General features: G+C 49.6%; 1 protein-coding gene across 1 annotated transcript in view; it reads left to right on the forward strand.

Annotated features, from left to right (window-relative positions):
• The window catches only part of B4galt5 (beta-1,4-galactosyltransferase 5), a 53,139-nt gene extending 45,723 nt beyond the window's left edge, over positions 1-7,416 (forward strand). Inside the window, exons 5-9 of the mRNA XM_051186020.1 lie at positions 67-183; positions 1,057-1,244; positions 1,729-1,851; positions 5,015-5,116; positions 5,471-7,416. Of these exons, the coding sequence (XP_051041977.1) occupies positions 67-183; positions 1,057-1,244; positions 1,729-1,851; positions 5,015-5,116; positions 5,471-5,618 (678 nt within the window). The 3' untranslated portion in view covers positions 5,619-7,416. The remainder of the gene's footprint in view (positions 1-66; positions 184-1,056; positions 1,245-1,728; positions 1,852-5,014; positions 5,117-5,470) is intronic.
• The last annotated feature ends 9,095 nt before the right edge of the window (positions 7,417-16,511 follow it).

Here is a 16,511-nt window from a genome sequence, read left to right on the forward strand (position 1 = left end):
GAGAGCTAACTGGGCAGCTAGGGCCAGCAGCTAACTTGTGACTCCCTACCCTGTGATCCACTGCAGGTGGCCATCCTCATCCCCTTCCGGAACCGCCATGAACATCTCCCGGTCCTCCTGCGACACCTGCTCCCCATGCTTCAGCGCCAGCGCCTGCAGTTTGCTTTCTATGTAGTTGAGCAAGTAAGTGGCCCTAGTTCCCTTCTCTCTCTTCTGAGTCCACAATCTGGAAAGTTGCAAGTGACATTGTCTTCAGTGTAAAGAGCCCAGGGTGGTGCTGCCTTAAGGAGGTTTTCTCACAATGAGCACCAAAGCTTCCTCTGGGCTTGGTGACACAAGCCTTTAATCCCAGCACTCAGGAGGCAGAGTTAAGTGGATCTCTGAGTTGAAGGCCAGCCTGGTCTACAAAGCCAGTTCCGGGACAGCTAGGGCTGTTACATAGAGAAACCCTACCCTGTGTTGAAAAACCAAAAAGAAAAGTTTCTCTTCCTAGATACGTCTAGGTCTGTGTCAAGTTGACAAACATCAAAACCAACCAGCACCTGTCCTGGGTGTGTGTTTTGGTACTGGCTGGAGAAGTGAAGGTTAACGGGTAGTTCAACTAGGCCATAACTAGTATGAACTGGTCTCTCTACTTGCTACAAAAATTGTAACCCTTAGACATTAGTCCCTGAAAACTCATGACTGTTCTAGTGGTACTTTCATAATAAACAAGCTGAGACCAGCAGATGAGCACATCTTCTTCACCAGATGTGTTTAGATTGGCGACATGCTGGCGATGATGATGGGCAATGTAAGTAGCGTAGACTGAGACTTGGTAGCACCCAGCCTTTCCTCTCTTACCCTGTGCTGGGGGCCTCTGTTTCTGCTGCGTGTGTGTCAATGCAGTGCTTTCTGAAGAAACAAGACAGGGTCCAGTGGGCTCTCCGGGAGACTGTGGGCTGAATGGTGCTGCAGACTCTGGGCTTACTGGTCTGTACATTTGGCTCCTAGGAGCACTTTTGGTGTGCAGTGAAGGCAGTAAGGTCTTTGCTTCAAGATCCTTTGTTCTTTCAGGTTGGCACCCAGCCCTTTAACCGAGCCATGCTTTTCAATGTCGGCTTTCTAGAAGCCATGAAGGACTTGGACTGGGATTGCCTGATCTTTCATGATGTGGATCATATCCCTGAGAGCGACCGCAACTACTATGGCTGTGGACAGATGCCCAGGCACTTCGCAACTAAACTGGACAAATACATGTACCTGTGAGTGTCTCCTCCTCCTGAAGGCCAGTGGCAGAAATGAGATGCAGCTGGCTGTGACTGGCTATGTCAGCTGATGGGTGGCTTGCAGAGTGTGTAGGAGGAGTTCAGCAGTGAGCAGGCATGCCAAGTGTCACCATCTTGTTCACTGTGGAAAGTGTCCAGAGAAGGTGGGGCTGTGAGGGTGGAAAGTAGGTTAGTAGTGTGACTGGTGTGTGTGTGGGGGGGGGGGGGCGACAGGCACTCGTGGTGATGGAGTAACTGGACACTGATCGTGGCCATGGTTGTACAACCCAGTGAGTACACACTGAGTAAATTCTGTGTTCTGTCACTCACTGCACAATAAAGTTGGTGCTAGGAGCCTGAAGTGGTGCTCAGTCCTCTTGCTTGGCTGAGTGAGGTTTCATCCCTGCAGTGCAGGAAAACAGACAAATTCGTTACAAGAAATTCAACTCTAGATCTAACTAGGCTCCTGTCCTTCCTTCAGGCTTCCTTATGCAGAGTTTTTTGGTGGAGTGAGTGGCCTGACTGTAGAACAGTTTCAGAAAATCAATGGCTTTCCTAATGCCTTCTGGGGCTGGGGCGGAGAAGATGACGACCTGTGGAACAGGTATGTATCCTTATCCTGCCCTCACCCCAGCCACGCCATCGTGTCTCAGACAAGGAGCTACCTGTGTCACCCAGTACCCCTGCAGCCACATTGGAAAGAACTATGTGAAAGACCCCATTCCAGCTCGCTGTCAGTCTGAGGCTGGTAGGTGTGTCCCCCACCACCAGCTCTGCACTCTTGTCCCAGCTTCCCCTTGTGAGCACCCACAGCACCGCAGCTCCACCACCCTTCCCGCCGCATTTTAGGAGCCGCTGCCTTGCTTTCTTTCGTGAGGGAGATGAATATTGGGAGTCATGACTATTTAGAGTTTGTTTTAAAAATTATATAGTTATAACACTAAATAACAAAGAAAAACCCTTCTAACCAAACTATAAAAAACCTTTACTTTCTACTAAGGCAACTATTCTCATTTTCTCCTTTGACATGTAAAAATAAACTTAAATGACAGCTTAACAATCTTTTATAATAATGTACGGGGGCTGGAGAGATGATTCAGCATTAAGCGCACCTATTGCTCTTTCAGAGGACCTAAGTTTGGTTCCCAGTACACACACTGGGCTACTCACAGCTGTCTGTAACTCTAGCTCTAGAGGATTCTGTGTCCTCTGTAGGCATCTGTACTCACCTGCACATACCCACACACAGACATACAAACATACACACATAAAAATGTAAAGATTAATTTGGGGCCAGAGAGATGACTTGCTGGTTTAGAACACTTGGTTGGTGCTCTTACTGAGGGCCTGGGTTCAGTTCCCAGCACCCACATGGCAGCTCACAGCTGTCTATTATAACTATAATTCCAAGGGATTCGATGCCCTCTTCTGACTTCCAAAGGCACCAGTCTTGCACTAGGTGCTTATACATACCATAAAGTAAAAAAAAAAAAAAAAGTTTTCAATACTTAAATATTAGAAAGAAAGAAAATAATAACTGGGTGTGGTGTCTCCTCAGACCTATGATGTCAGCACTTGGGAGGCTGTGAGGAAGAAGGTTTTTTGACTTCAAAGTCAGTCTAGGCTACCTAGTGAGACTTCCTTCATAGAACAGGGGAAGGAAGAAGTATGTGCATTGTAAAATTCATATGTGAATAAAAATAAATTGCCCCAGTCTTCATACCCCAAAAAACATTGTCATCATTTTAGTTTGTCTTTCAAACATCAGATGAGTAGCAGCAGTTGCCTCAGGCTCAGCTAAGTGTCCCTACTTGGGCCCAGGTGATATAAGTGTTAGAAACACACGGTGTCTTTGTGTGGGATGCCATCTGAAACTTACACAGTTTCCTGCTGGCATGGTTAGCCTTCAGTGTTCCCATGCATGCAGATGGTATCTTAGTAGATTGTCTCATTTGCACTGGAACATAGGAAAAGGTCTTAGAAATGAATTTGGTCAGAATGTGATGTGTTTGTTAGAGCTCTTGAGCCATGTTATAACAATGTTTCCCATATTCCCTGTGGCTTTATGTGCACTGTGTGCCCATGTCAGGGGAACCTCCCCAAGCTGAGGGGTAGAGTCCCTGGTGAGCTGTTCCCAGATATGTCCCTGCAGTCTGCAGCTGCTTGTGGGTGGGGACTTGAGATAGGTGTTGGGGTCCTCCTCAGTACCTCTCCACCTTGTGTTTTCAGACAGGGCCCTTCACTGAAGCTGGAGCTCATGGACTCGGCTAAGCTGGCTAGCACTGAACTCCAGGGTCAGCTGTCCCTCCTCTTCTCCCTCTTCTCCCCCGCCCAGTGCTGGAGTAATAGACACACAACACTGTGATCAGCTCTTACATGGGTTCTTGTAGATCCAAACTCGAGTCCTCATGCTTACATGGTTGGCACTTTATCAGCTGAGCCATCTCCCCAGCCCCTAAGATATCATTTTCAATAGCAATGACATGGTCTTGCCAAGACAGAAATGCTAGTTAATCTTCTGCTGGTGGGCATTCTATGGGGGTATGCCCTGCTTTGTTCACATGTGTGGGCATCTCTCCAGGTTAATTAAATGCCTAGTGTGACTACACAGTCAAGAAACACATATGACAGCTGCTGGGGTGTAGCTCAGGGATGGAGCACTTTCCGGTGCACTAGCTGACTATGAGACGCACACACACGCGCGCACACACACACACACACACACAGAGAGAGAGCACAGAGCACAGAGCCTGGGTGATAGCTCAATTGTTAAAACCATGTTTTTGGGGGGGGTTTTGTTGTTGTTGTTGTTTTTAAAGCTGGGACTAGTGACTGTATTATTTACTTTTTTATAATATTTTTTATTTAAATTTGAAACAAGCTTGTCTTACATGTATTAGTTACTTTTTCTGTTGCTGTGATAAAACACCATGACTAAGGCAACTTATAGAAGGAAGAGTTTATTTGGGCTTATGGTTCCAGAGGGGTAGGTGTCCATCATGGTAGGGAGGCAGTAGGCATGGTAGCTGGAGCAGGCTGCCGAGAGCACACATCCTCAACCTCAAGCATGAAGCAGAGAGAGCAAACTGGAAGTGGGTTTAAACTCAAGGCCCACTTCCAGTGACTGACTCCTTCCAGAAAGACCACACCTTTTAAGCCTCCCCAAGCTGCACTGCTAACTGGGGACCAAGTGTTCAAATAATGGAACCTATGGGACACATTTTCATTCAAAGCACCATATTAGCACACACCACTAATCCCAGCCCCGGGGAGGTAGAGGCAGGAAGATTTATGTGAGTTCCAGGTCAGACAGGTCTATACAGGGAGTTCCAGGCTAGTCAAAGTTACACAGTAAGACCTTGTCTCAAAAAAAGTTGTTGGTCTCAGTACCACATGCCTGTAATCCCAACAGTGGGAAAGTGAAGCCAGCGGACCCCCAGGCCAGCCACAGCCCAGCCCATGTGGTGAGCTCCAGGCCACCTTTCTAAAATGAGGGCTCACAGGGCCTGAGGAGTGACATGCAGGGTTTTCACCTAACCTCTCCAAGCACATGTGCGTGCGCTCGCGCGCGCGCGCGCACACACACACACACACACACACACACACACACACACACACACGAAGTGTTAGCTGGTTAAAATAAACATCACATCAGTTGGATGAATGAGAAGGTGCTTGGATGTTGTTGGAGAGGCTGTAAGCTGTCTTAGAGTTTACTAGTCTCTGGGTCTTCAGCATCTCACTGCTGTCCCTTTGGTTTTGGATAGGGTACAAAATGCAGGCTATTCTGTGAGTCGGCCAGAAGGGGACACAGGAAAATACAAGTCCATTCCTCACCACCATCGAGGAGAAGTCCAGTTTCTTGGAAGGTTGGTATCATTTATGTTGGCGCACCACCCCTCTGCCTCTGGTGCGACTAGGCATCATGGGTATCTGTTGAGATTAACCAAGGTAGGCAGACATTTTGGCTGACCAATGGTGAGGTTTAGATATTGGGTCTCCCATGCAGCTTGAGAGTTGGGGTCACACTCTGCTGACCCCTGCACTGTGAAGGTGTCTCCAAGGGAGAGACAGAGCTCTAAACTTGGCTGCTTTTTGTTCCCTCCTCTAATCTCTTTTCCGGGCTTCTCCACTCTTGAGCCTGCATTTCCTTTGGCCTCTGAGGCATTAGGTGAGATACTGGGATGCTGGCTCTGAGTCCCTCTCTGTCCTTGGCTTCCCAGGTATGCTCTTCTGAGGAAGTCAAAGGAGCGGCAAGGACTGGATGGCCTCAACAACCTGAACTACTTTGCAAACATCACATATGACGCCTTGTATAAAAACATAACTGTCAACTTGACACCCGAGCTGGCTCAGGTGACTGAGTACTGAGATGCGGAGAGAAGCCGCATCCGCCTACCCACCACCCCCTCAAAAGCGCTGTGATGCGCCATCCTGAGGTCAACCCAGCACGAGGACAGAAAGAGCGTGGAGTACAGAACCGTAGGGTTCCAGAAAACTGTCACAGAGCACACGCACAAAGGCCTTCGCTGTAGGCCCAAACAGGGACAGGCGGCTTGGGGACACCTCTCATCAGCACTGGCTTCATTCTACAAGACAGATGTCTGCCCTGCTGCCCTCTTCCGTCCCCACCCTAGGGCCAGCCTAGGTGCCCTCAGATGGATGGCCAAGCCCAGAGGCCACCCTGGCTTGAAGCAGGAGGACCGCAAACAGTTCTCTGAATCTCTTTTCTTTTTTGTTTTTGTTTTGTTTTGGGGGATTTTTTTCCTTTTTTCTTTCTTTCTTTCTTTTTTTTTTTTTTTTTTTTTTTTTTTTTTTTTTAAAGAAAATTACCTGCATTGGGTGGGAACTAAGGGTGGAGGGGAGGGATCTGGGGTGATAGACACATAACAGTCACTTCTTAAAGAAGTGTAATTGTAAATAAGCCATGTAAAATGCCTTTTTAAAATTTAATTTTATAGCTGGCTCCACTTCAAAGTGAGGGCTTCATATATTAGATCACATTGGGTGGCAAACTTAACTGAGTTACCATGCAGTTGAGGATCGAGTGTCATCTCCCAGATTCCTGTCATTTGGTGACATGGGGCAGAGAAAAGAACTCTCACTACAGCTCCTCTTTCCTGCTTCCCTAACAGAGACTCAACAGCTAAGCAGGGACTGCTCTTAGAGCACAGTGTCCTCCTCTCTTACAGACCCCTCAATGCTGGGGTGTGTGACGGTTGGGAGACAGGGGCGCAGGCTATCACTCCAGTGTGGAAGGCAGAGGCTGGAGAACAGGAAGTTTGAGACCAGTGTGGGTTACCTAGCAAGTTCCAGGCCCACCTGTGTTGTGTAGCAGGGTCCCCGCGGACCCCAGCTCTCTGAACTTTGTTTTTGTTCCTTCAACATCTCAGAGTGGTTGTTGGGTGACACTCCACTTTCTTTGGAACTTGGCCAGTTTCTCAGAGCTGTGCCTGTGTGACCAGCTGGCTTCAGTGGTTTCTCTGTTTCCGTTTTTGGTTTCTCAGAAGACACTGTGTTGTGCTAATAAGCAATTGATTGGGAAAGGCTCCACCAAGGAGCAGATGGCATTGGGATGCAGTGTGCCAGCCGGGGTCCAGGTGAGATCTCACCAGAGCTTTGACAGGCAGCCAGCAGAGGTCCCCCTGCTTCCTACTGAACTCAAAACGGTCCCTGGTCCCTGAGCCCTCCCTTCTTGTGTTTGCTGCGCCCACAGCTGTCTCCACAGCAGGGCTCTGTGTGTGGTGAGGAGTGCTTCCTTCAGGCCTCCAACTTCTGTTCTTTGCCTTTTTGCCTTCAGCACCCTTGATGTTCATGGTTTACATAGGTGGGTGTGGGGTGTGTAAATATATGGGGTTGGGGTTTTTGCATTGCACAAGTTGGTTCTGTGGACATATGATCCCCACAGACTGTGGGAGTGATTGGCCAGGCCTTGTTTTTCTTTTCTTTTTTTTTTTCCTTGTTTTTGTTCTTTTTGTAGAATAGAGTGGTATCTAGGGAGCAGATGGTGTTGCAGAATGCTTCCCGCTCATATGAGAGAGCAGGTGCCTGCCCTTGAGAGCACTAGTGAGCTGCATCATCTGTTTGCACTGGGCAAGGAGCTGCACGGCTGCGTTGACTTGCCTTTGTCTTACGGTACACACAGCAATAAAGATTGTGTCGATCCCCAGTCCTGACCCTCTGCCCTTCTTTTGTTGGTTTTACAGTGCTGGGGATGAAACCCATGGCTTTGGCATGCTAGGCAAGTGTGCTGCCACTGAGCCATGGGCCCAGCCCTCACTCCCCGAATTCTCCTGTTTTTGCACTGAAGGCCAGGCGCTGCTTTCAGTGTGGCAAGCCATGTCCTTTGGAGGGGCTTCCAGGAGGGACAGTGGTGCATGCAGCATGTGTCCCGGTTGGAGCTCTGCGTTCTCACACTTGCCACAGGGTACTGCTTTGGGCCAAAGGCTGATACTTGATTGAAGAAAGAAAATGCCGATTTGGGAACGAAAGAAAAGGTCTTTATACTGCTCAAAGTAGGGTCACTTGTATTCTTTTGCAATCATGTCCAAGTTTGTTTTTAGTGTGGACTCTTAGTGGGCACTGTCAATCATTGTCCACCAAGTCACATGCTAAGTGGGAAATGTCACAGTCAAAACCATACTGACAGGCCACGGGTTAGGCCACGGATGCTTAAGGAAAATGACAACAAGAAGCGAGTATGACCTTGGTGTATTTTGGCAGCTGAGCTTATTCAGTGCTATAGATGATGACCCTTAAACTGACCTTGCCCTTGACTGCCTTGTGTGTGGAGGTTCGCCTTCACACAGGGTCTCCTTCAGGGGAGAGGGGTTTTGCTAAAACGGGGACTCTGTCAGCACTTCCCTTCCTCAGAGGACAGTAGCGGAGCAGCGGCACACATACTGAGTGTACCCACACACCACTGATGAGGCATTGAATGCAGCTAGCTTACTCCATCGTTGCTTTTGTTTATTCGAGCTTGCTCTCTGTTTTAAAAGGTGCCAGGGTACATTTTTGCACTGAAACCTAAAGATGTTTTAAAAACACTTTTCACAGAAATCGTCCTTTGTCATTACATTATTCACTCATGTGTTTGTACATTTTTGTATGTTAATTTATGAATGATTTTTCAGTAAAAAATACATATTCAGGAACCAAACTTTGGTGGTCGTGTCTGTGTAACTGCCTTTCAAGGAAGATTCTCCACCTCTGTAGAACACCACATATAGGTGACAGTTTGGTTCTAGAACATCTCTATGGCCAGTCCTGGATTGCTTTCTACCTGATTCTACTCACAGATTGTAATCACAGATTTTTATCTCTCTCCTCTCTGTCTCTGTCTCTCTCTGTCTCTCTGTCTCTCTCTCTCTCTGTGTATGTGTGTGTGTGTTGTCATTTTCCAGTCTCCTGTAGCCCAGACTGGCCACAAACCTGTTATGTATATGTACTTGAAGATGACTTTGAACTTCTGATAGGTGTTCCCCCACTAAGTTTGGGGGGGGGGGTGATAGAACTCACCGTGCATTCCCGCCCAGCTCTATACCAGTGGAGGATTCCCAGCCCAGTCTTTCTTGCCATTTTATTTCATGATTGCAAATGTTTGCCTGAATATGTGTGCTTGGTGCCCACAGAGGCCAGAAGAGGGCATTGGCTCACCTGGAACTAAAGTTATAGGTGAGCATGAGCCACCATGTAGGTGGTGGGAATTGAACCTAGATCCTCTGCAAGAGTAGCAGTCTATGTTCTTAACCATTGAGCCATCTCTCTATTCCCTCCACCCTCTCATCCCCACCCCTGGAATTTTTTTCTTTACTATAGTGGGCACAGCCCTGCACTTAGGCACTGGGAACAAGACAGGTAAAATAAGAGACCTCTCAAAGCAAGCTGTCTGAGGCTGAGGTGCTGGGAAGCCTGCTCAATCCACAGTATTTGCTGGGAAGAAGGTCCTGGCTAGTGGGAGGAAGCCTAGTGAGGTAGAGTCAGAGAGCTGGGCCAAGTAAGCTGCATGTCCAGAAAGCATCGAGGCTGGGCAGGGCTGTGGGTCAGGGAAGGAGACTGGGCACATCCTGGGAGAATGAAGTTGGGGTATTCGGCAGTCAGGGCTGTATAATGGTAGTATTCCAGTGCAGCTTCTAGGGATGATAGCCGCTGAAGGACCACAGAGAAGCAAAGATGCAAGGCTGGTGCAGGTGTGATGGAGGGAAGAGACTGGGGTGGGGCCCTGGGGAGAGCCCAGCTTCCCACTTGCATGGCACCAATTCCTGTATTGTGTTTATGGGGTTGGAAATCCCATAAACCATGCAAAAATAGCAAGTGGGCAGCTGTATGTATGTGAGGGCATCGGGGAAGGGGCATCCAGGCCCAGTGAATCAATCAGTCCCCCAGATGAGTGAGGTGCGGGAATAGAGAGTTGGGGCAGAGGAGCTGAAAACCAGATTCATGGGGGGATGTGGGCTCACAGAGAACAAGAAGCATAGATCTGGGTGGGGTTTGTGGGGCTGTCAACAGGAAGCGTGGAGCAGGCTGCACTCCTGAAGAGGTGTGGCTGGAGGGACATGGGAGAGGGCAAGTCAGGCATTCCAAGAAGAGCTGGATCCAGTCCAAAAGCAACAGGGGATGAAGGGTAGAAAATGGCAAATTGGTGGTGGGGAAGCCAGGCACTGTGCTCCAAGGAAGGTGGCAGGAAGACCCAGGGGTGCTGGCCCAGGGGAGCCATTTTACTGGCAAATGTGACATCATGAGACAGGCTCTATCCAGTGAACAGAACTGAATTTGTCAGAGTGCATTCCCACCTCTTCTGGCAGAATGGCCTGCACTTGCGAATGTCCTACAATGAGAAAGATGCCCTGGGGGCCCGGGGCCCTGTTTGCAGAACATGCTGTGAAGGGGTCTCCATCCCCCTTCCTCCAGAGAAGCAATTCCCATATCAATTTCACGTTTGACCTTCTCCCAATCTCCTGTGGACTGAGGGTGGGCAGTGGACTGTGCTTCAATATAGGGTGTCCAGCAGCCTCTGCCACTAAGTGCCAACCAAAAATGTCACGGACTTCAAATGACTCAGGAAGCAAATTGCTTTAGGGTAATGAAAGCCAAGAATGCATGCCTTGAGGTCAGAGAGTGGGCTGCAGAGCACTGCCCTAGGGGGAAGCCCTGAAGCCCTGGTAGCTCACAGCTGCTTTTTGTTGTGGGCTCTTAAAAGCTTTTCCAGGCATAGCCTAAAAGTAATTTATTCTAAAAGCAATAAATGAGTTTATGGTTGGGGGCGGGGAGTGTTGAATCCACTCTTTAGTTGTTTGCCTACATATTTACATGTGTGGGGGATAAGTTTATGATTGGTAAAAGGACCTGTGATTGGTCCATTTTGTTTGTGTTTTCTGAGACAGGGTTTTTCTGTATTGCTTTGGAGCCTGTCCTGGGACTTGCTCTATAAACCAGGCTGGATTCGAAATCACAGAAATCTGCCTGTCTCTGCTTCCTGAGTGCTGGGATCAAAGGCATGCATGCGCTGTGGTCCATTTCCTTATAGTTTCACAAATGTCACCTCCCCTGTGAGCCCTGTGTGGACATCCAGGTCACTCCCTTTCCATTTTGGTTTCTCCAGACTCTTCCAGACTCCTCCTTTCATCATAGTTAGGTTTCAAACCCCAGACAACCCGTTGAGATGCCTATTAACATATCAAAGCAGACTCCAGTTACCAGGCTCTCCCAGTACCCCTCAGTCCCGGCCTGATACAGGGCCCTCCAGGCTGCCATGTCCTGGCCCCACCCTAAACTTCTCCATCCAGGGACTGGGCCGGCTTTCCCTACCGAAGCTTATACATAGGAAATATATTCCTATATAACCCAGCCGTCTTCGTCACAGACCCTTTTTGCTTCTTGGTCTCAGTGTCTCCTAGCTCTCCCTTACCCCTTCTCCTTCCTTCACCCTGCTCAGGGTCAGCTTCACTCTGGACTCTTCCAGAAGTCTCTGTTTCTGGCTATGCTCTCCCTCATATCTACAGTAACCCTCCATCATACCTGAGAGCAGACATGGCCTCTTGGTATTTCACTCACACACAAACATTTGCATTGTTTTCCATGGGGTGGGGGCAGTGCAACTAAAGTGTGTCACCAGGAAGGAGGAGCTTCTTTCCTTGCTGGATGGCCAGCCCATAACGCCTCCTGGGTGTGGTGGTACCACAGCAGCCAAGCAGAGGCAGGAGGATCTGAGATCGCAGGCAGCATGGCCTACATCTTCAGTTCCCGGTCAGCTGGAGCTGCATGGTCTCAAAGAGGAAGAAGGAGAGTCTCCCTGCCTCAGACCTCAACTTATTGATGTGCCATCTCCCTTCAGTGGTAACTCTTGGGGGAAGGAAATGTCATTGGTTCTCACTGCTGTCGAGAGCAGGGTCTGAGGGGAGATGCTACTGAATGATGTGGTAAATGAGTGAATGAAATGTCCCTACTAGCTTCCTGTCACTGTTTATTGCATGAACAGACACCGTGACCATGGCAACTCCTATAAAAGAAAGTGCTTTAATTGTCTTGCTTACAGTTTCAGAAGTCAGTAGGTTGGAGCCTTGGGCTTGTCCCTCTCTCTGTTTCTGTCTCTCTGCCTGTCTCTCTCTGTCTCTCTCTCTTTCTCTCTCTCTCTCTCTCTCTGTGTGTGTGTGTCCAAACCCTGCCTGCTCTGAGAGTCTCCGAACAAAGGAAAGATACCAAAAGCACAGTTCCAAATTCTTGGCAACTACTTCCAGCCACCCAAGTGCCTGTCTGACTGCTTTTGACCATACTTGGGCACAAACCCAGCTTGTATCATTGTATCAGACACATCATCATCCCTTGCCTACAGTCTATGAAATCTCCCTGCCTTAGCTCAGGCACATGACTTCTCTGGCCTCATTCTCTGGGGACAGTGAACCTGCCCAGGAGTTGCTTTGGTCTCAATAAACCTGCTGTTAAACTTTTTCAATTAGACTTGACCTGGCTCTCTGCATTGGGGGCAGAAACTTACTATGGGGGCAGAAAACCTGTGAAGTAGAATATCTTACTGTGCCATACTGCAGTGTTGAAGGGCCAGGGTATGGGGGAGCCAGCACTTTCAGGCCCTGGCTTAAAGCAGTGACATCATGACGGTGTAGGAAAGGCCTTTGGTCCCCTTGCTTGCTGTAACTTCAGTAACTCCCCAGCCACCCTGGGTGAACATGCAGCCTCAGCCTCAGAAAAACAGGAGTTTTGGGGTGGCCTCTAGACAAACCTGTGTTCCCTACCTTTGAGTAATGACCCAAGTTGTCCTGCCCGCCCCCCCCCCTCCATTGCCCGCCCAGACTCACTAAGCCTGCCTTACAAACAGGAAACAGATTCTGGGGCTTAGCAGGAAAATGGCAACCACAGGTTCACTGATTCTTTCAAGCCAATTGCACTTAGTGCTCTCACACAATTAGGAGGAGTAAGTCATCAGGAGACTCCAAATTCCTCAGGGTTAGCCATCAACTTGACAGGCTCTAGCATCACCATGGAAACACGTTTGTGAGTCTCTAGACTGGGTAGCTGGGGAGGGAAGAGCCACCCTGCATATGAGCTGCACTGTCTGTCTTCTAGGCTGGGGTCCTGTGCAGGAGCTGAGCCAGCACACCGGTGCTCATCTCTCTTCCCAACTGTGGATGCCCTGTGACTGGTGGCCTCAAGCCCTTGCTGCCCTGCCTGCCTTGCCTTGACTGAATGCACCCTCAGACTGGACAAAACCAGATCCTTAAACCTTGTCCAAGCATTGAGGCAAGTAATGTCTTTTTAAATACTTTTTTAGCCAGGCGGTGACACATGCCTTTAATCCCAGAGGCAAAGGCAGGCAGATTCTGTGAGTTTGAGGCCAGCCTGGTCTGCAGAATGAGTTTCAGGACAGCCAGAGCTATACAGAGAAACCCTGCCTCAAAAAAACAAACAGACAAATGCTTATTTAAAGCTGGGCATGGTGACTCATACCTTAATCCCAGCACTTGGGAGGCAGAGGTAGGTGGATCTCTGAGTTCAAAGTCAACCTGGTCGAGAGTGAGTTTCAGGACAGCCAGGGCTACACAGAGAAACCCTGTCTCAAAAAGAAAAAACAATAACAACAACAAAACCCCCAGCACTTGGGAGGCAGAGACAGGTGGATCTGAGTTCAAGGCCAGGCTGGTCTACAGATTGAGTTCCAAGACACCCAGGGTATACACAGAACAAAAAACCACAACCCAAAAGAAAAAGAAGTTCAGATTATCCTCAGTTACACAGCAAATTCAAGGTCAGCCTGGGCTTCCTGAGACTTGACTCGAAAATGAACAAACCAAAGAATAATAAAAAAAGATGGGGAGGGAGGGAAAAAGGGAGGGAGGGAAGGAGGGAGGGAGGGAAAAGAACTGGACTGGGTAAAACCCACTGTTTGAGCCTTTGCCTCATTTGCATAAAGTTCCCTCCTGAGCACTGAAGAAAAGGGAGGAAGGGTGGTGAGAGAAAACCCTGGTTAAGGCGTGAAACAAGGAAAGCAGGATGGGGTGGGGGTGGGTGAGAGGGAGGAGTAAGGGGACAGAGTTGCAGGCATGCATGAAACACCCACCGTGAGTGCTTGTTTAGCAGTTTGGAGGAACAGGAACACATGCCCGGATGGTGTGATAGACAAGCAGTGTGGTCACTCACTATGGGAGGCTTGAAGTGGGCAGAGACAGCACAGGTGCATATCCCAGACATGTGGGAGACCGGGGTAGGAGCATGCTGCTGCAAGGTTCGAATATGCCACTGATTCAGTTCAAAAGGAGCCTGGGAATTTAGCTCAGTGGTCAAGAGCTCACCAGGCAAGTGTGAGGCCCTAGGTTTTGTAAAACAAAACAAGGTCTGGAAGAAGTAGCCAGTAAGGACAGCAAACAGGAACAGTGCCAAGGAACAGAGGTAGACTCGGGTGAGGGGTGGGGGTGGGGCACACAGGCCAGGTGAGCAGCTGGACCTCACTGCATGTTGTCTGGGGAGGCTATGGCAATGGAGAGGAAGGAGTAACACACAGCTCATGCCCTAGAACAGCCTGAGGCTTCACTGGGGTCATGGGAAAGGAGCCAGCATGCACCTGGGCCCTGGGGAGCCTGTGGCTCTGTCCAGATGGGAGGTGACGGATGAAAGAGGCTTCTGGGGGTAAAGGGCAGCCACACAGTGGGCATTTCTTCAGGACAGAGACCCCTGCAGCTGCCAGGGAGGACGCTGCTGCTAGCCTGAGAACGTGGCCTTGCCCGAGACCGGGGCAGTCACTCCACATGTCTGACTCGAGGTCTCTAGATGGCATCCCCTGCTGCACAGGCTAGCTCGGAAGGGCCGCTCAGTGTCTTTGCCCAGTGCCCTGTTTTGGTCTTCTGCTCTTCACACTTGCCAGGGGCCCCTGCACGTGTACCTGGTGTACCCAGATGCTGACGGGTAGCAGGGCCACACTGATGACAGCTGGGCTTTGGTGACCCTGTGTCCCCAGTCACAACCCACTGCTCACAAAGGTCTCCAACTGGACACCGTAACTGAATAGTAACTGACTATGGTCACTCATGTGGTCAGCTGGAGTGGTCACTGTAATGGACAGTGACAGTGATCACTTCGGTGGCCATTGACCACCGTGATTGACCATCACATTGACCACTACAGCTGACATCAGCAGTGACCTCTGTGACTGGCCACTGTAGCTCATCGCAACAGTGACTACTTCAGCTGACTACAGCAGACCATGGTAGTGACCATTGTGCCCACCACCACAGTGCTGCTGTAGCTACTCATTACAACTGACCACCACGTGTTCACTGTGTCTGACCACAGTGACCAAGACAACGGACCTCCATAATGGCTCCCATCACGGCTGACTATCAAAATGACCGCTACAATTGACTACTGTAGCTGACGCTGGTGTTTCAGCTCTGAAGAGAAAGGTATCCCGGCTCTGGAAAGCCAGGCTATAATACCCACGGCTCAGGTGGAAAGGTATCCTATCTGTGGCCCAGTGGGGGGATGGTTCCCCCCCCCCAGGAATGTAGCAATCCTGCTGGTCTCCAAGAGAACCCGTTCCAGGTCAGCTATGCTGACTCTGCTAAGAGACATGCCCCACCCCTCAGAAATGTAGCAGTTTGCTTCTGCTCCAGCAAAAGTTGTTACTTCTCTGCCCTGATCCATTCTGGTGAAAGAAAGTCTTCACCCAAAACTCATTCAACAGACTTGTTGGGAGAGAGGAATCCAGGGGAGTGGTTGCTTCCAGGAAAGGGCAGCTCCCAACTGAACAGGTACGGGGCTTATATAGGCTTTCTTAGGGGCAGAGTTTTTCCAGGATGAACATTTTCAGGGCGGGACTTTGTGGGATTTCAATCCCTGGGTTTGTAAATTTGTAAGCTCAGGGATTGGCTGGATTTTGTGCTCAGGGATTGATTGGTTTTCATGCTGAATTGGTCAGGGTCAGGCTGTGTTTTTTTGGCTAGCCCTTTTACCCTACATGTCCAGAGCTGACCATTACAATGAGCACTATAACTGTCCGCCAATATGATCTCCTCAATGACCTCCCCCAAAAAACTGCTGTAACTGGCCAAAATACTAACAACTACAGAGGACCACCATGATAACCTCCACTGATGACCATCTAAATGACCACCGCAGCTGACTGTAATAGGGCACACCAGAGCTACCAACCCACCACTGACCTTGACAACTGACCATGACCTTGAACACTTATGGCTGGCCATCACAGTGATCATTACACTTGACCTTCATAGTGGCTGTTAGAGCTGACCATGACAACTGGCCCCACCTAGCAAGACAGTTTGTAATGGAGCATCGAGAGCAGAGGCCTGAGGCAGGATCTGTGACACCACATCTGAGGGGCTGCAAGGAGACCCCCGCTCAGGGCCAGGGGAGGGGTGATACCCTAGGAGATGGGATGGAACTTCTGCAGGGGTGCAGAGGTCCCAGAGTGTGCCCAGGGCAGGGCAGGACATGGCTGAAATGGAAGGTAGAGTATGCTGACTTGAGTCTCAGTGTCGCAGCTTGTTGAGTGGCTGCTGCAGGCATCTGGGGCCTGCTTCCTCTGGCTGAGACTCCTGGGGTTGGTGGGTCCTCTGTGTGAGTCCCCTTCTCACTCCTGAAGACCCTGGCCCAGGTCCGGGCAACAGGGACGCTGAGTGAACAAGTGAGGCGAGGCATATGCCTGGCAGCAACCCGGCACTCTGAGAACATCTTTTTTCTTTAAATCTGATCTCCATACGTAGCTCTGTTTGACCTGGAACTTGCTGTGTAGAC

Source organism: Phodopus roborovskii, unplaced genomic scaffold, assembly GCF_943737965.1.
Source record: "Phodopus roborovskii unplaced genomic scaffold, PHOROB, whole genome shotgun sequence".
NCBI lineage: Eukaryota > Metazoa > Chordata > Mammalia > Rodentia > Cricetidae > Phodopus > Phodopus roborovskii.